The sequence below is a fragment of the Physeter macrocephalus genome, chromosome 14 (genome assembly GCF_002837175.3).
Source record: "Physeter macrocephalus isolate SW-GA chromosome 14, ASM283717v5, whole genome shotgun sequence".
In the NCBI taxonomy this organism is placed as follows: Eukaryota; Metazoa; Chordata; class Mammalia; order Artiodactyla; family Physeteridae; genus Physeter; species Physeter macrocephalus.
This window is the reverse complement of record NC_041227.1, coordinates 117,647,482-117,674,585: the sequence shown is the minus strand read 5'-3', so window position 1 is coordinate 117,674,585 and position 27,104 is coordinate 117,647,482. Positions and strand designations below refer to the sequence as shown.

At 48.0% G+C, this 27,104-nt stretch overlaps 1 protein-coding gene across 4 annotated transcripts; it reads right to left on the bottom strand.

The window, feature by feature from the left end:
* Positions 1–6: 6 nt before the first annotated feature.
* On the bottom strand, positions 7–10,060 carry CD300LG (CD300 molecule like family member g). 4 transcript variants are annotated; one of them, XM_055090398.1, is made up of 7 exons: positions 9,994–10,060; positions 8,728–9,054; positions 8,042–8,126; positions 7,015–7,127; positions 4,351–4,403; positions 1,457–1,576; positions 7–970 (listed from the first exon to the last, which is right to left on the bottom strand). In XM_055090398.1, the coding sequence occupies exons 1-7, from the start codon at positions 10,034–10,036 to the stop codon at positions 857–859; spliced, it is 855 nt and encodes a 284-aa protein (XP_054946373.1). In that variant the 5' UTR covers positions 10,037–10,060; the 3' UTR covers positions 7–856. The 4 variants fall into 4 exon arrangements, with proteins under 4 accessions (XP_054946373.1, XP_028355103.1, XP_028355105.1 ...); XM_028499302.2 differs by lacking the exon at positions 1,457–1,576 and having other exon boundaries at positions 8,042–8,216; XM_028499304.2 differs by lacking the exon at positions 1,457–1,576.
* Positions 10,061–27,104: the final 17,044 nt, after the last annotated feature.

The window sequence follows — 27,104 nt, the reverse complement described above, 5'->3', positions numbered from 1 at the left end:
CTCTAGTTGCGGCGAGTGGGGGCTACTCTTCGGTGCGGTGCGCGGGCTTCTCATCGCGGTGGCTTCCCTTGTTGCAGAGTACGGGCTCTAGGCGTATGGGCTTCAGTAGTTGTGGCGCACGGGCTCAGTAGTTGTGGCTCGTGGGCTCTAGAGCGCAGGCTCAGTAGTTGTGGCGCACGGGCTTAGTTGCTCCACAGCATGTGGGATCTTCCCGGACCAGGGATCTAACCTGTGTCCCCTGTGTTGGCAGGCAGATTCTTAACCACTGCGCCACCAGGGAAGTTCCTTTTTGGTAGTTCTTGATGGGGCCCAGGAATTATCTTTTCAACCAGCTTCCTGAAGGACTGGGATGTAGGAGGTTCACAGCCCCGCTTTGAGAAATCAGAATCCGGTCTAACCCAGCAGTCTCCCTCCTCCTCACCAGCTTATGTAGGAGAACTTGACCTTGAGTTTGAGGATGGAAGGAAGGGAAGAGAAGGTGGGGTCTGGAGGGGGAGTTAGGAGCGGCCTGTGACCGGGCACCCAGGCCCAGGGGAGTTCCCATAGCAGATACAAACTCGGACCAGACCCCCTGAGCCCTGCCTGGCCCCTTGAGGGTCCAGCGGCTGCACGCTTTGCCCAGGAACGTGACCTTCTTGGGGAGGTCCCCGTCTCCAGCTGGAACCGTGAAGCCACCACTCCAGGCTCCAGTGCTGACGAAGCCTTCCGGGTCAGCTGGGGCACGCAGGGAGAAAGCTTGGGGAGGCTGGAGGAGAGCCCTGGACTCTGGCAGGAGGACTCTGAAGCCGTAGCAGAAAACTTATCCAAGTTAGCGCAAATTCAGCCCTTCCAGAGATTCACGGAGGGCGTTAGGCGGCTAGACTGAGATGAACTTAGAAATGTCTGGCTCGCCCCCAGACACGGGGAAGGGAGGGCCTGGGGTCACGTCTCCCTCAGGGGTCTGCCACGAGGCTTCGTCTTCCTTTGAAGTCTGTAAAGACAACAGGAGGGGTTGAAAAGCAGAGCCCGGCTGGGGGGTAGCCGGTCTCCAGGTAGCTGCTGGGTCCAGCCCAGCCTTTTCTGCACATCCTGGGCCTGTCCATCTGGGGGGGCACAGGACTAACCACTCCTTTTTCCCAGAACCCCCAGGCTTTGATTCATGGCCCCCCCGAGGCCCCACTCCCTGGGAGATCAACCTCATGGCCTCAGGCCCGGTTCTGGCTGCAGACGTGGGAATCCTGCCTGCTCAGAACTCTTTAAGCTGTCGCTCTCACCATGCTAGTCAAGAATTTTCTGGATCAGAAGAAATGAGGATGTGAGGTCAGGAGCCCTGGCTTCCTGGGTGAAATGGTCTAAGCTCTGGTTATGATGGGGAAGGTGGGTAGATGCTGAGGCCAGAGACCTCCCCCACTTCCTTGTATTGTCTGAGTGGAGCCAGGCTAGGTGGCTCCAGACCCCCAGAGCCCTCTGTCCACACCTGGCTCAGGCACCGGATCTCCACGCTGGGGCTGGCAGAGGGCTTGGGGCTGGCAGGAGGCCCAGTGGGCCCTGCAAGTTCGATCGCAGCGTACTCTGGGACCCCGCTGTTCCCCAGTGGCTGAAACACAGACTCAGTCAGAACAGCCTGTTCTTGGCAGCAGGGATGGTCCGCAAGCCGGAGCAGGAGGAGGGAAAGGCAGGGGGGGTGGATTGCAGAGTCAGAGTCCTTACGGCCAATTTACTATGTCTCAGTGTGACCTTGGGCGAGTCACCTAACTTCTCTGAGGCCCAGTTTCCCAAGCTGTAAAACGGGGATAGAAAGTTTTCCCTTAGGGTTATAATAAATATTTCTGATATTTGAGTGATATCACTCAACAACTGGGAACTCCTGGAATGATTAATTTGTTTCCACGATTATTATTTCTATCCTTGAAGCGGGAAGAATGTGCAGGCTGCAGGTTCTTTGTACCAGGCCCGGAGAGAGCAAAGTTGGACACCTCAAAGATTCACCGAATAACAAACAGCACAGGAAGAACTCTTTAGGGATCATGGTCTGGGCAACCCCTCCCTGATCAGATGAGAAAACCGAGGCCCAGGGAAGAGAGGTGGGTAGTCCCGAGCGAGTGCGGAAGCCCACCTCCTGACCTGGGCTCAGCTGCTCCCATGGGTCCTCAGGTCAGAACGCCGGGCCCCTCCATCTCCTGTTCCCCAGCCATGTCTCCTTACAGCACAGCTGCCCTGAGGCGGCCCGGCCAGCAAATCCCTGGCCTGATAGGCACCGAAGCCAAGGAAAGAAGCTCCGATTTTCTGGATAACCATGAGGTGTCTCATCTCACTCGTTCCTAACCACAGTCTCGTGAGATGGGGAAGCCGAGGCTCAGAGCAGCGATGTAACTTTCCAGAAGTCACACGGCTGGCGAGTGGCTGAGCTGGGCCTTGTATTCGTGGTTCTTTGGCCTCAGACTCTTTCCTACACTCTGCTGCCTTCCTGGTAGGGCGTCCTGCACACTTCTCTTTGTGGCAGTGTCCCTTGTCTACTAACCGGGCCCCTGCTTCTATCAATACCCTAGGTGTGGGAGATGGGGGCAGAGGTAGATGTTTGAGCCACCTCTGGTGACACCTTCAGTTTTACGGGGACAAGGTAAGAGTCAGAACAGAATTCCTCGGGTGAGATGTGACTGGGGGGATGAGGGCCGGAAGGAATAGGGGAGGGGGAGGGAGAATTCACAAATGCTGTCACTCGCGGCCCTCGTGCGTCCCAGCCCTGCCTGTGGGGAGGACATGGCAGAGCTGGGGTTGGACCAGAGAACTCCTGACATCAGGTCCATTTCCCATGAATCCCGTACTGACAGCTTTGTGATTTGGTCCAAACCCAGCCACTGCTGACCACGGACCACCAACAGCTGCAGAAGTGTCACCTTCTCAAGGGTGACAGAATTTGAGGAAAGAACCTCAGGGGGCAGAGAGCAAACCATACATGTAGGCTGTGGCCAGGACCGCTACCATCTGCCCACGCAGTGGACCCTGGGCTGTTCCAGCGAGCGTGGAGGCATTTTCTGGGTTGTTGACGATACGAGATCTATATGAGAGCCTCTACTTCGAGGCACCAGAAAAACGGTGGCAAGGCATGGAGGTTCTCCCTGCGAGCCCAGGCCCTCTTCCGGAGCTGGGGGAGGGGTGAGCCCCAGGACGCCGAGCCAGGAGGAGGGCCCTGGCAGTGGCCGTGGCAGCCCCTCCATCTGTCTGCATGACCTTTCCCTCACTCCCGTCCACCCCTTTGGTCTTGCTGAGCTTCCTGAGATAAAAACAGCTGCTTCCTAAGTGAAGGAAGGCCCAGTACCCCAGCCCACCGCAGCCCCTCCCTAGGGGGATCGGGCCTGAGTGTTTTGTCCCTGCTGGCGCCAGGAAAGAAGGCAATGGCAGCCCCCCTTTCCTGCTCCAGGGTTTAAGGGAATCAGGGTGGAGGCATCTCAGTAAACAGCTGAGGAAGGAGAGGCTGGTGCGGGGGGGGTGGTGTTGGCGAGGCAGATGAGGCTTCGGTTTCCTAAGCAGTGACTCTCTCTGTAGGAGTGCTGGTGTGGGAAGAGGGTCTCTCTTTGCAGGGGTCGGGGAAGGGCCCAGCAGCAGGTAGACTCAGGGCAGCTTCCTCTCTCCAGGATGAAGGACACAGGGACCCCCATTCTTTCTGTCCCCTGGTCTCCAGAGCCACACCCGCAGCCCCACACCACCTTGGTCTCAGAGCCAACGAAAGCTCAGAGAAGGGTGTTATGGAAAGAGGAGAGATGGGAGTCGAGAGCTCTGGATCCCGCTCTCTATCTGGGCCACAGCCTGCTGTGTGACCTTGGGCAAGACTTTTTCCCTTTCTGGGCCTCAGTTCTCTCTTCTGCAAAAGCAGACTAGAGTCCATTGGTAGTCGCACTCTGGTGTGCTATCAGAATCCCCCGGGGCAGCGTTTAAATTTCAGGTTTCTGGCCCCCACCCCAAGAGGTTCTGGCTGGGACTGATGTCGAGGAGAGTGTATTTCTAATAGCCCCCTCACTCCCACCCCAAGGTGTTCCGTAAGGGATTTTGCACCAAATTTAGAGAAAGTCTGGACTAGGTGATATCAAAGCCCCCCTGTGGAGCCAGCTCCAAAGTTCTCTGATTCTAAAAGGGGGGATGGGAAGAGGGCCTTGGGCCTGGAGCGGAGCCCTGCTGGCACCCGGTGGGAAGTCTGGGTGAGGAGGGCAGCCTGAAGGGCAGATCTCGGGGCTCACACAGATTCCCTGGATGTGGGAAGCAAGTCCTGCCTTGAGGTCAGCCGTGGAGGACCAGGCAGGGAGACGGAGAGGCCTGGGAGTCCTGACTTCTGGACCCAGAGGGATCTGAGCTTGGGCTTGCCTCCTTCCTTACCAAGTGGGAGAGATGGACCTTCTCCTTCCTCTGTGTCTCCGTGGCCAGGTGAGCTGAAAGAGACCAGAAGTGTTAAGGGGACCATTGCCTGAAACCGCCCACCCTGGCCAGGCCTGTTAGTAACCACTTGCATGAGTTATCTTAAACGGGAGGTCCTGGTAAGGAATGTGGAACTAACAAGCTACCACCAACTGGAAGAATTCGGGAAAGGTCAAAAGGAGAGAGGAGACTCCAGTCCATATGTCCTACCAACCTCCCAGAATCCTTCTCTCTGGAATCCATCTTGGGTGAGTGATGCGTGGGCCACCAGGAAGGACCCCGAGTCAGAAAGATTGGCCAGAGACAACCCGGAAACTAACCCCATTACCATAAAACCCGAGACTGCGAGCCACGTGGCAGAGCAGCTCTCCTGGGTTCCCTCACCCTCCTGCTCTCCACCCGGGCGCCCCTTCCCAATAAAGTCTCTTGCTTTGTCAGCTCGTGTGTCTCCTCAGACAATTCATTTCTGAGTGTTAGACAAGAGCCCACTCTCGGGCCCTGGAAGGGGTCCCCCTTCCTGCAACAGATGGAGCACCTTGAAGCCAGGAGTAGCCGGGAGTAGCCTGCAGCTGCTCCCACATAGGTGGACTGTGTTCCTTGCACCTGGGGCTCCCCAGAGGGAGCTGGCAAGCAGATTGGGCCGAGAACCCCAGCACCTCGGCAACGACCTGGACTTTTGAGATTGGTACATGGAAATATCCCCGCGTGAGCCAGAAACTGGCTAGGGAAGTGATCCTGGACGCCAAGGTCATTGCTTCTTAAATCTCAGTGTGTGTACAGGACCCTGGAAAGTTTTACTCAAATGCAGATTCTAATTCAGTAGGCTGAGGTTGGGGCCTGAGAGTCTGAGTTGCTAACAGGCTACGAGGGGGCGTTGCCGCTGCCAGCTGGGGACCACAATTGGAGAGGCAAGGTGCTAAGAGACTCTGAGGTTGTGATGGGAACGTTCTCACCCTGTGTGCTCCTCCCGACTCCTCTGAGGGGGCCTAGGGACGTGGGCAAAGCTGACATTTCTTCCTGGGGGTCACACAGAGGGGAGTCACGTAGCAGGCCCAGCGTTCCCCACCATGGCCACCAGCGCTGGGACAACATTGCCCGTTTGCAAAGTTGGCTTCCTGGTTCTACCGCTTTCCAGCTATACAAACACAGGGCAAGCTGCTTAACCACACTCTGTGCCTCAGTTTCCTGCCCTGTAAATTGGGGGTATTTGTAGGTGTCGAATAAGTAGTTCCTAACTCGACAGTATTGAGGAGATTAAAGGAGATAAAAACAACATAAGCCACACCACAGTGCCGGGCACAAGTCAGCTCCCATTACTGTTATTTCGGTTAAACCCTCTTAATCTGTGGCCATCCACCACGGGAGCTACACATGGCCACTAAGCGCCAGAAATGTGACTACTCTGAATTACACTGGGGTTGAAAGACTCAATTGGAAAAAATGAATGTAGAATGTGTGTCATTAGTATTTTTTTTTTAAATAAATTTATTCATTTATTTATTTATTTTTGGCTGCGTTGGGTCTTCGTTGCTGCGCGCGGCCTTTCTCTAGCTGCGATGTGTGTCATTAGTATTTTTTTTTTAAATAAATTTATTCATTTATTTATTTATTTTTGGCTGCGTTGGGTCTTCGTTGCTGCGCGCGGCCTTTCTCTAGCTGTGGCGAGCGGGGGCTACTCTTGGTTGCGGTGCGCAGGCTCCACATTGCGGTGGCTTCTCTTGCTGCGGAGCACGGGCTCTAGGCACGCGGGCTTCAGTAGTTGTGGCACGTGGGCTCGGTAGTTGTGGCTTGCAGGCTCTAGAGCGTAGGCTCAGTAGTTGTGGCGCACGGGCTTAGTTGCTCCGCGGCATGTGGGATCTTCCCGGACCAGGGCTCGAACCCGTGTCCCCTGCATTGGCAGGCGGACTCTTAAGCACTGCGCCACCAGGGAAGTCCTCATTAGTATCTTTATATTGATTCCATGTTGAAATGATAATGTTTTGGATATATCACGTTAAGTAAAGTGTATCATTAGAATGAACTTCACTAGTTTCTTCTTTTTCTCATGTGACTATTAGGGAATTTTAAATCACACGTGTGGCTTCTATTCTATTTCTGTTGGGCATATATCTGAGGAAGCTGAGGCTCAGGGAAGTTAGCTGACTTACCCAAGGTCACACAGCTAAAAAGTGGCAGAGCTGGAATTTGAAGCCAAGTCTTGAAAGGAGCTGAGCACCTCTAGACACCCAGCGGCACGTGCGGGGCCATAACGCACACTCTGCTCAAGTTCAAGTGCCCAGGCCTGCACTTCCCCCCGTAATCAGTCCTCGTACAAGAAGCAGAACCTACAGAGACTGGACATGGATTCACGGGGATCAACAGGGAGAGAAGTGGCTGATGAGCTTGGTCGGACAGACCAGAGCAAGATGAGAGCCCCCCAGCCTCTTGCTCCCCCATTTGAATTGCTTGTGCTTAGCGTGGACGGCTCTGCGGGTCCCTCAGGAAAGAGGAGCAGGGATCCTGATGCCCACGTCTCGGACGCATACACCGAGGTCCGCGAGGACTCTCTGGGGCGGTGGGGGGACTGTGGGTCTTAGCGAGGCCCCTGGCTGGCAGCCTCTCACCCCTCCCGTCTACACCGCTCACCTTTCTTCCTCCGCTGGAGCGCGTAGCTGCCGAGCGCGGCCAGGCCTGTGACCAGCAGAAGCGCCAGCAGCACCAGGACCGGGGCCAACATGCGGGTCATCGGGAGGGACGCCCTGCGGACGAGAAGGAAGGAGCCTGGCGGCTGTCATCAGATGTCGGCAGCACACTGGGCTTTCTTATTCTGGGTCCCAGTCGTATCCCCCATCTCTCCCAAGGAGCTCAGAGGGTACCAGGGACCACAACATCTGGTTAGTCCCAAGGGAAGGGACCTCAGCCCCCACCGCCAGCCCCAGGAGGCACTTTCAGCTGGGTCTGAACCTATGAGTAGTTACCTGGCCACCAGCGATGGAGGGCAGTTATATATAAAGACCCAAGAGCCAGTCCTTCAGGCTGGGACTCCAGCTGGGTAAGAAAACATCCCATTGTTTGGTCCCACAGCTTCCTGCTTAGCACAGGGCCCGGTGTAAAGTGCACAAACAGGAGCTACTGAACTGGGGCGGCTGTCCCTGAAGCCGGGCAGGGAGCCAGGTGGGGACTGGGGCCGTGGCGGACCCTTCACCTTGGGTGGGCCTGCACGTCCAAGGCAAAAGGGCTGCTGGCCCCCGTAATGTAGGTCGTTCACTGCTCCAGGGCCCTGCTGGGCAGTGGGTGGGATGGGGGCTGGATCTGCCCTCTCTGCCTGTCTGCGGCCACGACAAGAAGCTGTGTTCTCCCAGAGGAAGGAGTATTGTGTTCTTTTTTTTTTTTTTGCGGTACGCGGGCCTCTCTCACTGTTGTGGCCTCTCCCGTTGCGGAGCACAGGCTCCGGACGCGCAGGCTCAGCGGCCACGGCTCACGGGCCCAGCCGCTCCGCGGCATGCGGGATCTTCCCGGACCGGGGCACGAACCCGTGTCCCCTGCATCGGCAGGGGGACTCTCAACCACTGCGCCACCAGGGAAGCCCTGAGTATTGTGTTCTTATTCGCTCCGGGGCACCTTATGGTTTAGTGATGACCCGAAAAGGTGGCCTTGGTCTCCTGGGGCTCACCTGGGCTTGGAGCTGCTTCTGATGGGGACAAAACCGGTGTCCTCTGTTGAGGTGCTGTCCAGCCGTGTGGCTTGGTGGGAGATCCCTGCAGGAGGAGAGGTTGCTGGGTGAGGAGGGGTCCCTGCATTTGGAAGGGTTGCTGCATATGGAGAGGTCCTTGCATATGGAGAGGTCCCTGCGTACGGAGAGGTTGCTGGGTGAGAAGAGGTCCTTGCAAATGGAGAGGATGCCGGGTGAGGAGAGGTCCCTGCATACGGAGAGGGTGCTGCATGCTCGGATGGGGAGGCCCCTGTGAATGGAGAGGCCTCTGCCCCTGTCTTCCCCAGCTTGGCTGTGGTGACTGTCAGGTGGAGACGAGCAGAAGCTACAAGTCCAAAAGCAATCCCTCAGCACCTTCCCTGATCCTTGATTCCCAGCATTCCCAGACCTCTGACCCTTGACCCCTGAACCCTAATCTCCCCAGGACCAATTTCTCAGAACTTCCCCAGCTACACCTCAAACAGAGGCCTTGAGAAAGCCATTTTGAGCAAGCAGGTCATATCTCAGGAACACCCCAAACCTGTACGTGGCTCTCAGCTCCCCACCATTTGAGCTGCAGCCTGTCCTTTATTGTGGGGAGGTGCCATCCTCCAGCCCCCACCTCCATGACCCTGAACCCCTCCCAGGGAAGGAGGGACATTTGTTACCTGGAAAGACGAGCAAAGAAACCGAGAAAGTCTTATCGAAGCCCATTCTTTTGACCCCACACCAGTACTGTCCCACGTCCTTCAGGGTGAGGTTCCTCAGGATCACCTCAAACCTGAGCTGCCGGGGGTTGTCGTGGACGGACACCCTGCCTTTCTGGCCATATTCTCCAGAGTAGACAGTCCCAGAGCAGCGGGAGATCAAGAACCCGCTCTCCCTGCACCAGTATTTCTTGTACTTCTTCAGCTCTTCCCCGTAGACGCACTGCAGGGACACGGTGTCACCTTCAAAGCCGCTGATCTCCTTCGGGCCCACCAGGGCTCCATAACCTGAAACCACAGCAGGGGTGAAGGTTGAAATTCCCTGATTCAAGTACCAGGATCAAGATCAGAAGGCTTTCCTCAGTCACTCCCCCTTCTCAGGGCAGCCCTGGTCGGAGCTGGTACTCCACTCTGCCACCGAGGGATCTTGGGACAGGACTGTTGCTGTCTCCCTAAACCTGGCATATTGAAGGCTGGTGATGGGGAAGATCTACTAGATTCAGACAGCCCAGAGTTTGAATCCCAGCACTGCCACTTAGTAGCTGTGTGACCCTGGGGAAATTGCTTGACCCCTCTGAGTTTTCTCACCTATAGATGATGACAATGTCCTATTTCATTGAATTAAGATGCTATCATATGTAAGAACCACCATAATTTTATACAACATTAAGAAAAAAACACTGTCATTTGAACAACTGACATCAATTATAAGATGCATCCTAATTTTTTATGTTAAAAGGTTAAAAAATGAAAGAAAGAAAAAAAAGAAAAGCAGGCTTGTGAATTGATGAAATAGGATAATTTATCTCTCGGGGCTGTTGTGAGTGGTACAGCAGAGGTTCAGGAAATATTTGCTGAGTTTAACGTGGCAACATTAAATAAGGGGTGTCTTGTCTGCCCGAGGGCTGGCACAGAGTCAGGAAATGAAGACAAAAGAGGTAAAGGCACTCTCACAGCCACTTGGACATGAAGGGTCTGGAGCCCACAGGTCTGGGGGAAGACCTGGCTCTGGGTTCCAGAAACAGCAAGTGCCCGCACCCTCTGAGGGCTGAGGACGAATGGGGTGGGGTGAAGCTTGGAAGGATCAGGCGGCTGGGCTGGGTCACCCCCACAAGGAAAGGTAGGTTCAGGAGGTCCCTCTCTTGCAGACCCAACAGGCAATAAGAGTAAGCAATAAGGACGTTGGGGATAAGCCCCACATCCCTCCATCCCCGCCCCCCATCTCACCTGGGAGCACGAGGCAGCCCCACAGCAGGACAAGGGGCCGCATGGTGAACGCTGGCCAAGCGGGAGAGGCAGGGAGCTGGGAGTTCCTCTCCGGGCCACGCGGGACTTTAACTTCCTCCAGAGGCGAGATCGAGAGAAGGAAGGGCGGGGAGGGGCCGCGTGGGTCCCCCAACCGGGGGAGGCGCCTCTGCTGTTCCCTTCAGTACTTACCCTTGGTTCACGGAGACCCGCACCCGAAAACCCACCGAACGCTTCTCCCAAACCCATGCCCTTTCAGGGGGTCTTAACCATGTCCCCGGCCGCGCACCCCAGAGGTCCTGAGTGTAGAATTCAAGGAGTCCATGAATCTGGGCGGGAAAATAGTACATCTTGACTTTTCACTAACCTTGACGTAACGTTTATCTTTCCTTATACGATGAGTAGTGTTCACAATGCCGTGACTGTCACCCATTAAAAATCACAGACACTAGCAGTTCAAGTTGTCACCGATAGCTTGAAATACTGTGTACGCACCTCACTACTTGGAAAATCATTAGTTATTAGATCTGCCGCTGGAGTTGTTATTTAAAGTGCTAATTTTAAAAAGCACATTTATTACAGTATTACACAATTATATTTTGATAACCACTTCATTTATTATTGCTTTTCTTTTAAGCATGTGTCTATTATTTTATATGTTTACAAAGACCATTATTCTGAGGCGTGGCGCATAAGCTTCACCAGACTGCCAAGTGGTCGATGGTACAGAAGTTAGGGGGTCCACAGGCAGCGCTCACTGCGCCTCCTCTCCATCGCCTCCCGGAGGGCGCAGTACCGCCCTGGGCCACGGGGCGGCGGTGCAGGCGGAGGGTGAGGGAAGCTGTCCGGCTGGGCTGAGCCGGGTACCTGGAGCCACCAGCAGGCCGAGCAGAAAGGCTGGGGAGCCGCGCTGAGTTGTCTTGCCTTTTAAAAAGTTAATTAGCGGCTTCCCACCGTTGAACTGAATCCTTCTTGAAAGGAACAGAACAAACACGCACACTAGAGGGAGCCCTGACATACCGTTTTTCCAAAATAGTTCTGTTGTTTGTTTTTTCTGATTGCAAAGGTCACACAGGTTGCAAGCAAAATTTTACACGGTGCAGGTGTGTTAAAAAAAAATGGTAACGTTTCCTGTTATTCTCCTCCTCTCTTAGAAAACCACTGTGAATATTTTGGCATATATACTTCCATAGGTACAGGTGGAATTTTTACCCACTTGCTGGGCTAATATTTGAAGCATTAACTCAGTGGTTCTGGGAAGGGAGATTGTGTGTGTGTGTGTGTGTGTGTGTGTGTGTGTGTGTGTGTGAGAGTGATGTGGGAGATATTTTTGAATTTCACAATGTTGGCGGCTTGGGGGGTGCTGCTAGCATTCATTTTGAGGCGTTAACTCCCGGGTGCTGGGGATGGAGATTGTGTGTGTGTGTGTGTGTGTGTGTGTGTGTGTGTGAGAGTGATGTGGGAGATATTTTTGAATTTCACAATGTTGGCGGCTTGGGGGGTGCTGCTAGCATTCATTTGGCAGGGACAGGGGTTCACATGGGTGAAAACTCTGTTATTATCTCAGACTACAAAAGGTAATCACAGTTGAGGCTCCGGATGCTCAGGCTCAGCGGCCATGGCTGACGGGCCCAGCCGCTCCGCGGCATGTGGGATCTTCCCAGACCGGGGCACGAACCCGTGTCCCCTGCATCGGCAGGCGGACTCGCAACCACTGCACCACCAGGGAAGCCCGTTTTTTAAATTTAATTTAGGCTGCGTGGGTCTTCGTTGCTGCACATGGGCTTTCTCTAGTTGTGGCGAGCGGGGTCTACTCTTCATTGTGACCCACGGGCTTCTCCTTTCAGTGGCTTCTCTTGTTGTGGAGCACAGGCTCTAGGCACGCGGGCTTCAGTAGTTGTGGCACATGGGCTCAGTAGTTGTGGCGCATGGGCTTAGTTGCTCCACGGCATGTGAGATCTTCCCGGACGAGGGCTCGAACCTGTGTTCCCTGCATTGGCAGGCGGATTCTTAACCACTACAGCACCAGGGAAGTCCCAGTAATCACAGTTTTAAAAACACAGATTAAAATAATGTTTATTCTAGTGTTTAATAGTATATCTCTGCTCTTTTATTTTTTGGTTCTTATACAGAATAATTTCTGATCTTCTTGCTTTTCTTAAATCCTAACTTATTTGTTATAAGCAGGGGCAAGCATCTGACACTTTATTGTGTTTTCTAGTGTCATGAGGCCTCAGCATCGACACTTTGAGTATGTGTTATTTGGTTACAAATCGTTTTCCTTCGATTTTTTCCCCCTCTATTACAGCTCAGGCACTACATTGTGATTTTTAAAAATTAAGTATGCGAGAAGGCATATTATTGATGATTGCCATTTCGGGAGGGTAAAGGAAGCATTACCCCAATTTTTATTTTTATGAAGAGGGTGTGGGGTGTACTGTGCATCACGCCTGATGCCTTCATGTGCATTGTGAGGTCCTTTCCCTCCACCACCGCCAGCCCCACACCTAGCCAGGAGTGAGGTTTGAAGACTCCATAAGAAATAGATCCTCCAGGGACTTCCCTGGTGGCGCAGTGGTTAAGAATCCGCCTGCCAATGCAGGGTTAGATCCCTGGGCTGGGAAGATCCCACATGCCATGGAGCAACTAAGCCCGTGCGCCACAACTACTGAGCCCGCGTGCTGCAACTACTGAAGCCCGCGCGCTTAGAGCCTGTGCTGCGCAAAAAGAGAAGCCACTGCAATGAGAAGCCCGCGCACTGCACCAAAGAGTAGCCCCGGCTCTCCGCAACTAGAGAAAGCCCATGTGCAGCAATGAAGACCCAACGCAGCCAAAAATAAAAAAAGAAATAGATCCTCCAGGCCCAGAAGTGGTGCGAGAGCTGGGAAGAAGGCCCTGGAGTGAGGCAGTGGTCTGGGCCCTGCACCTGGTCCTTCTCCATGGTGTGTGTGGGGGCAATGGATAGAAACCCGCCCCCCCCATACACAGTAGGTTTGCAGATCTGAGAGGAGAGGACACTTGTGGCCTGCTTCCTACCTGGAGCACTGGGAGGTGCCCTGCCATCATAGGATGGGAGAGCAGGGAAGCGAAAGGGTTGCTGGACCAATGGGCTTGCGGCAGCCTCACCACATCCTCGTGCCATCCATGTGCCCAAGAGTGGCTTGGCCATGGCTGGTGGTGCCATGGCTAGGATGAGGGGATGGGGCAGCCAACATGGGGAGGAGGAAACAGCCACACTGGAGCCCACGGGAAATCGGAGGGCCCAGTGATGCTAGCACAGGCAGACAATGAGGAAGGCTGCCCCCTGGTGCTCTAGGCCCTGATGGGAAGTAAAGACCTCCAGGATTTAGAGTCCTTTAAGGAGAAAGAAGGAGCAGAGAGAACCCTAAAGAGACTGAGTTTGCTCTGAGTCACCTGAGAAAACCCGGCCTGAAATGTAAGTCCCAGCGGCGGGGAAGGGTTTAGAAAGGGCTTTTGGCAGGGCAGACAAAATCTGGCCCCAAAAGGGCCTAGCTTGACAGGTGCTACTTTGTCACCCCCATCCATTCCCCTCCGGTTTGGACTTGCTCGGACAAAGTCACTTCTGCTGATCTAAGATGGTCATTTGTTCCGCTTAGATTAGGGTTTCTCAATATCAGCACTGTTGACATTCGGAGACGGATAATTCTTTGCTGTGGGGAGTTGTCCTGTGCGTAGCAGCAGCTCTAGCCATTACCCCCTAGATGCTGTCAGTCTCCTCACTGCCCCCCAAATACAGGCGATCAAAAATCTCCCTAGATGTTGTCAAATAGTTCCCTGGGAGGCAAAATTACTCTGGGTTGAGAACCACTGCCTTAGATGATGCGTGAACCTTTGGGGAAAAAAAACAGTGTAAGTTGTGTTTACATAGGTACAGTAACCAGGTTTTGGATGTAGGAGAGTGAGCTTTCCACTCTGAACCTCAGAGTTAGGTTCACTATGCATTCACAGGCAGTGCAGAGCACACAGTCTCTGCAGGCGAGCCAGCTCCCAGGAGGAAGGGAAGTAAAAAGGGCTGGGTGACACATGCCTTGTTCCTCCTTCCAATTCATCGATCAAATAAGTAAAGGTGTGGGGAGAGACCAAGAGTGTTACACCCAGCAAAGACGGGTGAGCCAAAAGCTGGAAAGAACCTGGATCCTTGAGTCACCACTTGGAAGAGAGCTGACTATCTTCCACGCCAGCACCAGACTTGCTTTTATGAGCAAGAGAGGCTTTTATGTGTTTAGCCACTGAGATTTTTTTAAAAAGATTTATTTACTTATAATTTTGGCTGCATCGGGTCTTAGTTGTGGCGCACGGGCTCTTCATTGCAGAGCGCGAGCTTTTCTCTAGTTGTGGTGTGCGGGTTTTCTCTTCTCTAGTTGTGGCACGCAGGCTCCAGGGCATGCGAGCTCGGTAGTTGTGACGTGTGGGCTTAGTTGCCCCGCGGCACGTGGGAGCTTAATTCCCTGACCAGGGATCAAACCCACGTCCCCTGCATTGTAAGGCGGATTCTTTACCACTGGACCAACAGGGAAGTCCCTAGCCACTGAGATTTTTGCAGTTTGTTTGTTTCTGGGGCATAGTCTGAGCCAACACTAAGTTTTTTGTTTTCTCACATACATTTCATCCTTTATTCCACTTACAGCTCCCCCATCCCCAGCCGGTGGCAAGCTCAATTGTTCAACTTCCTCCACTATACAAATCTAAAAACTGCTTTCGAGATTTTTATGTTGACTGTTTAAAGGATTTTTTTTTTTTAATTTCTAGGAACGCCAGTGAAACAATGGGGGAGGGCAGCAATGTAAGACGAAGTAAATAGGACCATCCTCCCTCAGAAGCTGGATGAAATAGACATATATTTTAAAATATTCTCAAAAACATTGAAGGCTAACTGCAATGTGGTGTCTTGGATTGGATCCCAGAACAGAAAAAGGATTAGAAAGACTAGCGAAATACTAAGAAAATCTGGAGTTTAGTTAGTACCAATGTTAATTTCTTAGACGTGACCGATGTACATGGTTATGTAAGACGTTAACATTAGGGGAAACAGACAGAGTGAAGGGTATTCAGGGACTTTCTGTACTAACTTTGCAACTTTTCTGTAAATCTAAAATTATTCCCTAACATAAAGTTTATTTTTTTAAAAAGCAGTGAAGAGCTAACAAGAGTGTGAAGGATTACCCGGCTGAGGTCTGCAAGTAAAACCCCAGAAGGATGAACTGAGTAGGCAAGGTACCTTTGTCCTTGGGAGCATTTACTGATTCAGAGGAAGCAACTAGGGATGAGCTAGGAGTGCGGGGCCCTCCAAGGGTGAGAAATCTGGTATATATGTAATTTTTTATCACCTTAGGCCAGGACCCCAAAGAGCTGCACTTTGGGAGAAGGGTGAATTGCAAATAAACCAAGCCACGTGGACTTCACTCAGCTTTCCCGTCTTTTGGGTGTCCCAGGAAACCTCAGACTTTGAACTTGAATTTTAAATGGTCTTGGTCCGACAAGAGCTTAATCTCCAAAATATACAAACAGCTCATACAACTCAACAAGAAAAAAATAAAGAACCTGATCAAAAAATGGGCAGAAGCCCTTAATAGACATTTCTCCAAAGAAGACCTACAGATGGCCAGTAGGCACGTGAAAAGATGCTCAGCGTCACTAACCATTAGAGAAATGCAAATCAAAACGACGACGAGGTATCACCTCACACCAGTCAGAATGGCCATCATCAAAAAGTCTATAAATGACAAATGCTGGAGAGGGTGTGGAGAAAAGGGAGCCCTCCTACACTGCTGGTGGGAATGTAAGTTGGTGCAGCCACTATGGAAAACAGTATGGAGGTTCCTCAGAAAACTAAAAGTAGAATTACCATATGATCCAGCAATCCCACTCCTGGACATATACCCGGACAAAACTATAATTCAAAAAGATGCATGCACCCCTGTGTTCATAGCAGCACTATTCACAATAGCCAAGACATGGAAACAACCTAAGTGTCCATCTACAGATGAATGGATAAAGAAGATATGGTACATATATACAAGGAAATACTACTCAGCCATTTAAAAAGAATGAAATAATGCCATTTGCAGCAACATGGATGTGACTAGAGACTATCATAGTAAGTGAAGTAAGTCAGAAGGAGAAAGGCAAATACCATATTATATCACTGGTGGGAATGTAAGTTGGTGCAGCCACTATGGAAAACAGTATGGAGGTTCCTCAGAAAACTAAAAGTAGAATTACCATATGATCCAGCAATCCCACTCCTGGACATATACCCGGACAAAACTATAATTCAAAAAGATGCATGCACCCCTGTGTTCATAGCAGCACTATTCACAATAGCCAAGACATGGAAACAACCTAAGTGTCCATCTACAGATGAATGGATAAAGAAGATATGGTACATATATACAAGGAAATACTACTCAGCCATTTAAAAAGAATGAAATAATGCCATTTGCAGCAACATGGATGTGACTAGAGACTATCATAGTAAGTGAAGTAAGTCAGAAGGAGAAAGGCAAATACCATATTATATCACTTATATGTGGAATCTAAAATATGGCACAAATGAACCTGTCTACGAAAGAGGAACAGACTCACGGACATAGAGAACAGACTTGTGGTTGCCAAGGTTGGGAGGAGGGAGAGGGATGGACTGGGAGTTGGGGGTTGGTAGATGCAAACTATTACATTTAGAATGGATAAACACCAAGGTCCTACTGTAGAGCACAGGGAACTATATCCACTCTCCTGGGATAAACCATAATGGAAAAGAACATTAAAAAAACATGTCTCTATGTGCATGACTGAGTCACTTTGCTGTACAGCAGAGATTGCCACAACACTGTAAATCAACTCTAAATAAATAAATAAGTACAAATAATGAAATTGTCCTGGTCTGGTAACACCCTCCCGGCCCCTACCTCCAGGTATCATAAAGATACCAATGAAACATCGTTTCTGGAGGAAAATAGCAACAGCCTAAGACTCCAATTATTTTAAAAATCGTTTCTTTCAAATAAAATCCAATGTATGAGGAGACAAGAATCCACTAGTGAGAGTGTTCAGAGACAGCTGACAACAGAAACAGACCCCCGGAGAGTCCAGATATTGAAAATAGCAGGAATGGCCTTAACACAACTGTTCTTCAAGGAGAAGAGGAGGTAAAAGTCAGGCTGGAAATTTTTGGCAGGGTACCAGAAAGTATAAAAAATGACATAGCAGATTTGAAAAAGAACGGCATAAAATTCTAGAACTGAAAAAATACAATCATTAAAATGAAGACTCCAACAGGTGGGTTTCATATTAGACACATTTGAAACGATAATCGTGCACCGAAAGATGTATCAGAAGAAACCATCTGGGATGGAGCACAGAGAAACAAAAGGATGGGAAATAGAGAAACAAGGGTAATAGAAATGGGGAATCAATACGTTTTACTGGAGACATAGAAGGAAAGAAAACAGAAGATGTGACACAAGCAGTAATGTTCCAAATGTGAAGAAACACACTCCGTGTTTTTTAATACATGAGTGTGTGTGTGTGTGTGTGTGTGTGTGTGTGTGTGTGTGTGTGTGTGTTTATAATATGTTGGATGTTAAAGCCTGTGGCCTGGGTCATGACCCATCTTCCCTGGGTCCAAGAGAGGTACAGTATGGACACTGGACGGATGACAAAGGTGGCACAGTAGAGTCGTGGGGGAAGGGTGTTCTTTTCAATAAGTAGTGTTGGGACAATTAGGTACCCGTGTAGAAAAATGTGAGACTTGACCCCAGCCTCCCATCACACACAAATGTCAATTTTAGGTGGATTACAAAACTAAATGTAAAAGGCAAAATGATAAAGCTTTTTAAAGATAATAGAGCATATCTTCATGGCCGCGGTGTAGGGGAAGAGTTCTAAAACCAGACACAGAAAGCACAGACCACAGAGGAAAAGACTGATAAATTAGACCATGTTAAAATGAAAAAGTGTTCATCAAAAGATGCCTTGAAGAGCGAAGAGACACACCCACAGAGAGGGAGAAAAGATCAGCAACGCACATGACAGACAACATGGATAAATAATACAAAAAGATAATGTTGAGTGAAAGAAGCCAGGCATATAAAAGACTGATTCCATTTAGATGAAATTTAAAAACAGACCCAACGAAATGGCATTGTATTGTGATCTATATACTTAGAGGGTAAAACCAGAAAGCAGAAGTGATTCCTATAAAAGTCAGCGTGGCGGATATCTTTGTGGGAAGACGTTGTGCTCTCAGGGGTCACATGGGGGCTTCTGGGGCTGGAAGGGTTTATTTCTTCATTGGGGTGGTGGCTACCCAGGTGTTCGTTTTTTATTCATTTGTGGAGTTGTCTTGTTTATGCCCTTTCCTGCGAGCATATCTTATATCACAAATCTAAACTTTCTTTTTGAGGTGGAGTAGAAACAAGAAATAGGAGAAGTTATCAGAAATCTCAAAAGACAAAACCAAACCAAACCAAAAACCCAAGGTTGCAGTACTTTCCCTAGGTTCTCACTGAGATGTAAACAGGCTGAGCCCGTCCTTTCTTCAGACCCTCTGACTCACGCTCTGTCTGGGAGTGAGCCCATTTCTCATGTTGGAATTATTCTGCATTCTCTTCGGTGTCTGGGCTGAGTGCCAAACCAAATGATGCAGACCTGTAGCCTGAAGCAGAGATTCTGTCACCTCTAGGATAAAGGACCATTGACATTCTGTCTTTACCAGAGCATGCCTCCTGTACTTTCTCTCCCCGCAAAGATGGACCCCCAAGTCATTCATTCCTCTGGCGTCAAGCTCATCTTCCTATAACATCTGTGGCTGCCCTGGCTGGAGCAGCTTGCCCAAGCCCTGGGTGGGTGAGGTGACCCTGCCTGGGCTTCCAGCCATCTTGGCCAACACTGCCCTGAGTTATCCTCTCTGTCCTGGGGTTCAGCCCGCTCCTCGCTCTCCAGCTCTAAACTCTCATTCATCCAAACGTCTAACACTATGTTAGTTTCAGGTGCACAGCACAGGGATATGATATTTCCATACATTGTAAAATGATCACCACAATAAGTCTAGTTACCATCTGTCACCATAGAAAGTTACTACAATATTATTGACTATATTCCCCATGCTGTACGTTTCATCTCCCTGACTCACTTATTTTTGTACCTGGAAGTTTATACCTCTTAATCTCCTTCACCTATTTCATTCATTTCCTCACCCTCTCCCCTCTGGCAACCACCTGTTTGTTCTCTGTATCTATGAGTCTTTTTCTGTTTTAGGTTTGTTCTTTTGTTTTGTTTGTTAGATTCCACATTCGAGTGAAATAATATAGTATTTGTTTTTGTCTGACTTATTTAACTTAGCTTAATACCCTCTAGGTCCATCCATGTTGTTGTAAATAGCAAGATTTCATTCTCTTTTATGGCTGAGTAGTATTCCGTTGTGTATATATACCACGTCTTCTTATATCCTTTCATCTATTGATGGACACTTAGATTGCTTCTGTATCTTGACTGTTGTAAATAATGTTGCATTGAATATAGGGGTGCATATATCTTTTTGAATTAGTGGTTTTTTTTCTTCTTCAGAAAAATACCCAGGAGTAGAGCTGCTGGGTTGTATGGTAGTTCTATTTTTACTTTTTTGAGGAACCTCCATACTGTTTTCCATAGCAGCTGCACCAATTCTCATTCTCGCTAACAGTGCATGAAGTTTCCCTTTTCTCTATATCCTTGCCAACACTTGTTATTTGTTGACTTTTTGATAGAAGCCATTCTCACAGATGTGAGGTGATATCTCATTGTAGTTTTGATTTTCATTTCCCTGATGATTAGTGATGCTGAGCCTGTTTTCCTGTGCCTGTTGGTCATCTATATGTCTTCTTTGGAAAAATGTCTATTTCAGTCCTCTGCCCATTTTTCAATTGGGTTGTTTGTTTTTTTGATGTTGAGTTGTATGAGTTTTTTGGTATATTTTAGATATTGACCCCTTATCAGATGTATCATTTACAAATATCATCTCCCATTCAGTAGGTGGCCTTTTTGTTTTATTGACAGTTTCTTCTGCTGTGCAAAATCTTTTTAGTTTTTTTTTTTTAAGATTAAAAAAATTTATTTATTTGGTTGCGCTGGGTCTTAGTTGTCACAGGCGGGCTCCTTAGTTGTGGCATGCGAACTCTTAGTTGCGGCACGCATGTGGGATCTACTTCCCTGACCAGGGATCAAACCCAGGGCCCCTGCATTGGGAGTGCGGAGTCTTATCCACTGTGCCACCAGGGAAGTCCCAAAAGCTTTTTAGTTTGATGTAGTCCCGTTTGTTTATTTTTGCTTTTGTTTCCCTTGTCTGAGGAGACATATCTAAAAAATATTGCTAAGACCAATGTCAAAGAGTATGCTGCCTTTGTTTTCTCCTGGGAGTTTTATGGATTCAGGTTTAACATTTAAGTCTTTAATCCATTTTGAGTTAATTTTTGTATATGATGTGAAAAAGTAGTCCAGTTTGATTCTTTTGCATGTAGCTACACTATTTTTTTTTAGTAATTTCTCCCCCCCAACTTATTTATAATGTCATCTTTCTTAAAAGTTAAATTAGCATATACATGAGGAATATTTCTGTACTTTCTATTCTGTTCTATTTGTCTAGTTGTTGATGGCTTCTTCTGTACAAAACTTTAAAAAAATTGTTTTCATATCAGAAATATTTCATATCTGATAGGTCTAATGCCTCCCCCCCCAGTCTGGTCCCATAACTTTTCTTTTTCAGAATTTTCCTGTTATTCACCAATGCTTATTTTTCATGAAGAACTTCTGTACCATTTAATAAGTTCCCTCTGCAAATACTCTTTATATTTTAATTGAGATTGCATTGGGTTTGGAGATTATTTTAGAATGAATTGACATATTTACAGTATTCAATTGTCCTTTTCCCTGAGTTATAGTTTGTTGTATATGTCCTTTCCCAGTGTTTTAAAGGTCCCCCCTCCCATATCAATAGGTCCTTTACTTTTCCTATTCAGTTTATAACTTGGTATTTAATCTTTTGATTGGTATTTTAGTTTGGATTTTTTTCTTACATTATGCTTTATAAATATTTTTGTTCATAGGAAAGTCACTGAATATCAGTTGTGTACTCTGCCACCTTATTTAATTTTCTCATCATTTCTATTACTATTTTTAGTCAGTTGCCTTGGGTTTCTAGGTATACCATGTGTTATCTGTACTGCCTCCATCTTTCTAGTATTTATCCCTGTTATTTCTTCTTCTCATCTACCCGTATTGGCCAACACACCCAGAGCAATGTTGTTAAATGACTCTGGCGATGGTAGGCACCTTGAGATTTGATTATTACAATCATACACATTTAGGGTTGATATGTTTTCTTGATTAACTGATTCCCTCATCATTATGAAATATTCATCTTTATGCCTGGCAATAGTCCTCGTCTTGAGGTCTACTTTGCCTTGTATTAATGTAGTCGCTTCAGCTTTCTCAATTAGTATTTCCATGGTAAGTCTTTTTTCACTCATTTTCTTTTAACATGTGTGTCTTTGTGTTTAAAGTGAGTTTCTTCTAGCTAGCACATAGTTAAGTCTTTCTTTTTAAATCTATCCTGACAATCTCTGTCTTTTATTTGGAGGATTTAGACCATTTACTTTTTACAAAAACGACTTTGAGATATAATTTACGTACCATAAATTTTATGCATTTAAAGTGTACACGACAATAGTTTTTAGGATATTCACGGAGTTGTAAAACCATCACTATAATCTAGTTATAGAACATTTTCATCATCTTAGTAAGAAACCTCACACCCGCTTGCAATCGCTTCCAGACCTCCATCTCTCCCAGCCTAGGTAACCACTAATGTACTTTCTGCCGCTATAGATTTGCCCATTCTGGATTTTTCACATTAATGAAATCATACAATATGTGGTCTTTTGTGACTGGCTTCTTTCACTTTGCATTATGTTTCGAGGTTTATCCACATTGTGGCACAGATCAGTACCTCGTTTCTTTTTATTGCTAAATAATATTCCATTGTATGGTTATACCCCATTTTATTTATCCCTCTATCAATTGATGGACATTTGGATTTTTTACACATTTGGCTGTTATGAGTAATATTGCTTCAATATTCTTGTGTAAGTTTTTGTGTTTTCATTTTCATTTCTCTTGGGTATATATCTAGGAGAGGATATATATGAAAACTCTATGTTTTACCTTTTGTTCACCTTCACTTTTGAATGACATTTTTGAAAAATCAGCATCTGTGGACATAATAATATGAAAATTTCACTTTTTATTCTGGTAATAGATTACCTTTATGGAGTTATAGTAACAGAGAGTAAACCATTTAATTTCCAAATATTAAACCATTTTCAGAATACACTCTACTTGATCATTTGTATTATTTTTCTGGTATTCTGGTGACACTGTCAGCTAATATAGTTTTTAGGATTTTTTAATAAGTGAGACTGGTTTGTGGGGTTGGGGTGTGTGTGTGTGTGTGTGTGTGTGTGTGTGCTGCTTTCTTTGACAGGTTTTGGTATCAATGTTATGTTAACGTCATAAAAAGAATTTTGAAGATTTCCTTTTATTTATTTATTTATTTTTTGCTGTACGCGGGCCTCTCACCGCTGTGGCCTCTCCCGTCGCGGAGCACAGGCTCCGGACGCGCAGGCTCAGCGGCCATGGCTCACGGGCCCAGCCGCTCCGCGGCATGTGGGATCCTCCCGGACCGGGGCGCGAACCCGTGTCCCCTGCCTCGGCAGGCGGACTCTCAACCACTGCGCCACCAGGGAAGCCCAAAGATTTCCTTTTATGTCTATGTTCTAGAAGAGTTCAAGGTAACTGTTCGTTAAATGTTTGGTAGAATTCTTCTGCAGGACTATCTGGTGCTTCTTGAGGGAGCAATTCTTTGACATCTCTACTCTATTAAAATCAGCCTGTTAGTATTTCTCTTCTGGGGTAATTTGGTAATTTGTATAATAATAATAAACCGGGTTTCTGGACCAGCCAGGTCAAGGCCTCTGAGTGCAGTGACAGCATCAAGATCACAACCCTCCAAGAATCACACAGTGTGTATTTTTCGTGTCTTCCTTCTTTCATTCAGTATAACGTTTTGACATTTACCCATGTTGTTGCACGGTGGGGATAATCTTTGAATATTAGTTGTTTTTCACTGATGAGTCAATATACCACTGTACGGACGTACCACACTTTACTTACCCATTCACTTGTAGATGGACATCTGCGTTGTTTCCCTTTTTTGGCAATTATGAATAAAGATGCACTGAATATTCTAGTACAGATGTTGTGGATAGATGTTTTATTTCTCTCAGATAAATACCTTGAAGTGGAATTGCTAGATCATGGGATAGATGTATGTTTAACTTTTTAAAGAAGCTGCCAGTTTTCTTAGGTGATTGTACCGTGTAATACATGGCAGTTTGACAGTTGCCCAGTCTTTAGGTGTTATTCAGTCTAACACCCTAGTGTATGCAGAGTGGTACCTGCTTGTGGATTTACTTTGCAATGCCCTAACAAATAATGTTGGATGAGCACTTTCTCATATGCTGCTTATTGGCTATTTATGTGTCATCTTTTGTGAAGCGTGTGTTTACATGTTTTGCCTGATTTTTGGTTGGGTTGGTTTTCTTTTTATTATTATTATTTCTTTTATTATTGGGTGGCAGGAGTTCTTTATTGTGGATACAAATCCTTTGTCATATATATATATATATATATATATATATATATATATATATATATGTATGTCTATGTTGTATTTCCTCTCAGTCTGCTGCTTGCCCATTTATTTTCTTGACAGTGTTTTCTGATGAACAGAAATTTTAAATTTTGATGAAGTCAGTTTTGTTTTGTGTTTTAGAGTCCATGCTTTTGATGTCCTTTCTAGGAAATCGTTGGCTTCCAAAAGATTGAGAAGATAGTCTTCTATGTTTTTTCTTCTAGAAGCTCTCTCAATTTAATTTATGGTTATGCCTATGGTCCCTTTTATTTTTTAATTTTTAAAAAGTGTAGTAAAATATTTTATTCGGCCCACTAGGTGCAAAATATTACCATTTCAACATGTGCTCATCATGCAAATTGTTAATGAAGTATTTTGCATTCTTTTTTCTGTATCAAGTCTTTAAGTCTGGTGTGTATTTTGTCGTTACTCACACCTCAGTACAGAGTAGCTGCATTTAAATGCCCAACATGCTAGTGGCTGTAGTATTGCACACTGTGTATTATACTTACATGTCTCCCCACCTCACGGATACTCTTGTGTATGACCTACTTGATCATCAGACCAAATACAGTCTTTTCCCCATACACCTGCTCCTCAAACCTCTCCATCTGGACCTATGGTCCCATTTATTTATTTTTGAGAGATGGAAAGAAATTCTCATATATTTCTTTGTTCTCTTTTTAAATTTAATTTTATTTATTTTTTTATACAGCAGGTTCTTATTAGTTACCCATTTTATACATATTAGCGTATATATGTCAATCCCAATCTCCCAATTCAACACCCCCCCCATTTCTTTGTTCTTAATGACATGAGTGTACTCCATTCATCCTCCACACGGTCAGTATAGTGTCACAATATCAAATTAAGATGAGGACACAGAAGCTCTTGACCAGGAGCTAAAGGCGAAGGGGCAAGTCTGCATATTACCCAGGGTCCCTACAGGAGACACTTAGGTCCGTTGGCAGGATTAATGGAATGAGGTGAGTCACCCAGGGGTCTGTGACAGTGGGAAACTCTTGCCTTTTACCTTGGCCAAAAAGGGCCGACGGGAGGGAACTGTGTGGGCGAGCCTGGACAGCTGGAGGTGCGGCAAAGGAGGGGAATAGTCCCTGACCTCTCTCCCCTCCCTCCCGCCAGTTTCCTGCTGTGGCTCCCACTGGCCAAATCCAACTGCAAGTCCAAAGTAAGGGGAGCCCAGGTAACACAATCCATCAGGGTCAGTCTCCAGGGGCACAGAGCAAAGCGGAGTAGGATAGAGAAAGAATCGGGGGCGGGGTGTGGAGGGGGGGTACATGGAAAATACCCAGCACGGTCTGATACCCACAATCCTAAGATGTGGCTGACGTCCTCCGCACAGTCTCTGCATTTCTGTGTGATTTTCTAAAACCAGAGAACAGCAGCCCAAGGGCTGCGCTTGGGTGGCCAATCGAACACCTGAAAAGAATCTGTTTTTTCAATTTTCCAAAGAAATTAAGAAATTTCCATCATCTTCCCCAAGGCTGTGATGTCAGACTGTTTTAGTCTCAGCTCAGCTACTTCAAACACTGTCACGTGTTTCTATAAACTTGAACCATGGGAGTTCTGCTTTCACGGTTTCAATATACAATCTAGAGGCAAAGACTGTGTCGATATGTCACAGATGTCCTGGTCACAGGATGCACCGCCACCCGGCCCGGATGAGGAGTCAGCGGGCCCTGCCAGACCCAGCTGACCTCATTTGGCAAAGCTGGCTTTGGGGGATTTTATTTTAAAACCTGAATATTTATACAGTTTGCATTCTTAGGGAGGTGAGAAATTCTGTGAAACTTCAAGAGCTCTCATTTGCTTTATCTTTTTGCTAAGAGAAGCCAGGTGGTCTGGCTGAGGGGACCTAGCTGACTTGGCTTAGCTGAGCCATACCTGTTGTTATTAAACACAGAGAAGAATTATTTGAAGTTCAATTTCTACGTTAAACATAATAATTTTGCTCTGTTTGAATTACTGAGTGCTCTTTGGATTCTGTAATTTATTTCACTTTTCTGATGCTGCACCTCCCCCCACCCCCTTGAATTCCAGACCCTTCGGCCCCTATGGTCCCTTTTAAACTGAACTTTGTATGTGGTGTGAGGTAGGGATTGACCCCCCCCCCAACCCCAGAATATCTACTTTTTCCAGCACATTGGTTGGTGCCCTCGTCAAAAATCATCTGACCCTATATCAGATGACTCTTGATATCTCTCTAACTCTAGCACCCCTGATAAAAATGTGTCTCATTTAGGCTTTCCCTACTCAAAGTGAGGTTCTAAGACAAGAGGCATCACATCACCTGGGAGATGAAATGCAGAATCTGGCACCACTCCAGCCCTACACAACCCCCAGATGATTCATAATCACATTACATTTTGAGAAGCACTGGTGTAGATAATTTTTGAGGAAGGAGGGGAAATGTGATCACGACATATTCTGCCACTGACAGCCTCCCAATGCACCGCAGGCTGTGGGGGCCTATGGATTCATTTGTTCTCCTTGACTCACTGGACGTACTCCCATACTTAATCCCTGGGTCCACGCTCCCGCTGCGTGTTGCGTGCTGGGGGCGAGGGGAGGGGACGCACCGGCCCAGTCCTCACCCTCGAATACCCACAACCACCTGCTCACTCATCCAGCAGCTCCTGCCCTCTCCTCCGTACACATCCTTCCCTCCCTCTGAGCCTCAGTTTCCTCAATCACAGAGCAGAGATAATAATGGGCTCTATCTCAGGAGTTTATGCGATGCGAAGTGATCTGAGGAGTGCCTCGGGCATAGAGACCGCACAATAAAAGTCAGTGATCGTCACGGCTGTTTCAGAGCCGGTCCCCCAGGAGAAGCCCCTGCCCACAAGCCGCCGTTTCACTGGCAGATCCACCCCCGCCTACTACAGCGGGGCAGAATTGAGCCTTGCAGTCTTGCCGACTCGACTTCTCCTCTCTCCCTTCCCCGCTCCCCCAGGACCCGGTGCACCGATAAATCTTTCCCAGCACCGTTGCATTGTTACGAGTTGCCCTCGCATCTGACTGGTCCCCCGCCCCGGCCTGGGGACTCCTCAGATCCAGGATCTCTGCCTTGGTGGTCTCGGAACCCCCAGCCTCTGGCACAGTGCCTGGCACTTGGAGGGAGCGCAATAAATGTTTGCAAAACCGAATTCTGCGTTAAGCAAGCGTCCACCTTTCAGCACGCGGGGGTGGGGTGGGGGTGGTAAGTGCGGGCTATGGGGGGGGGGGAGGGAAGGCTGGCTGTGTGCCCGGGTGGGGGACACAAGGCAGGGAGCTCCTCGTGGCTCGGGTGGGAGGACACTGAGGAGGGGGTACGGCGCAGGAGAGC

Excerpts from the sequence above, each read along its gene's own strand:
- CD300LG (XM_055090398.1), bottom strand. The coding sequence starts at position 10,036 with ATGCGGCCCCTTGTCCTGCTGTGGGGCTGCCTCGTGCTCCCAG. Across the intron at positions 9,055-9,993 it reads GGGCTGCCTCGTGCTCCCAG|GTTATGGAGCCCTGGTGGGC; the intron begins GTGAGATGGGGG and ends CTGTGGTTTCAG. Across the intron at positions 8,127-8,727 it reads TTCTTTGCTCGTCTTTCCAG|GGATCTCCCACCAAGCCACA; the intron begins GTAACAAATGTC and ends CTCCTCCTGCAG.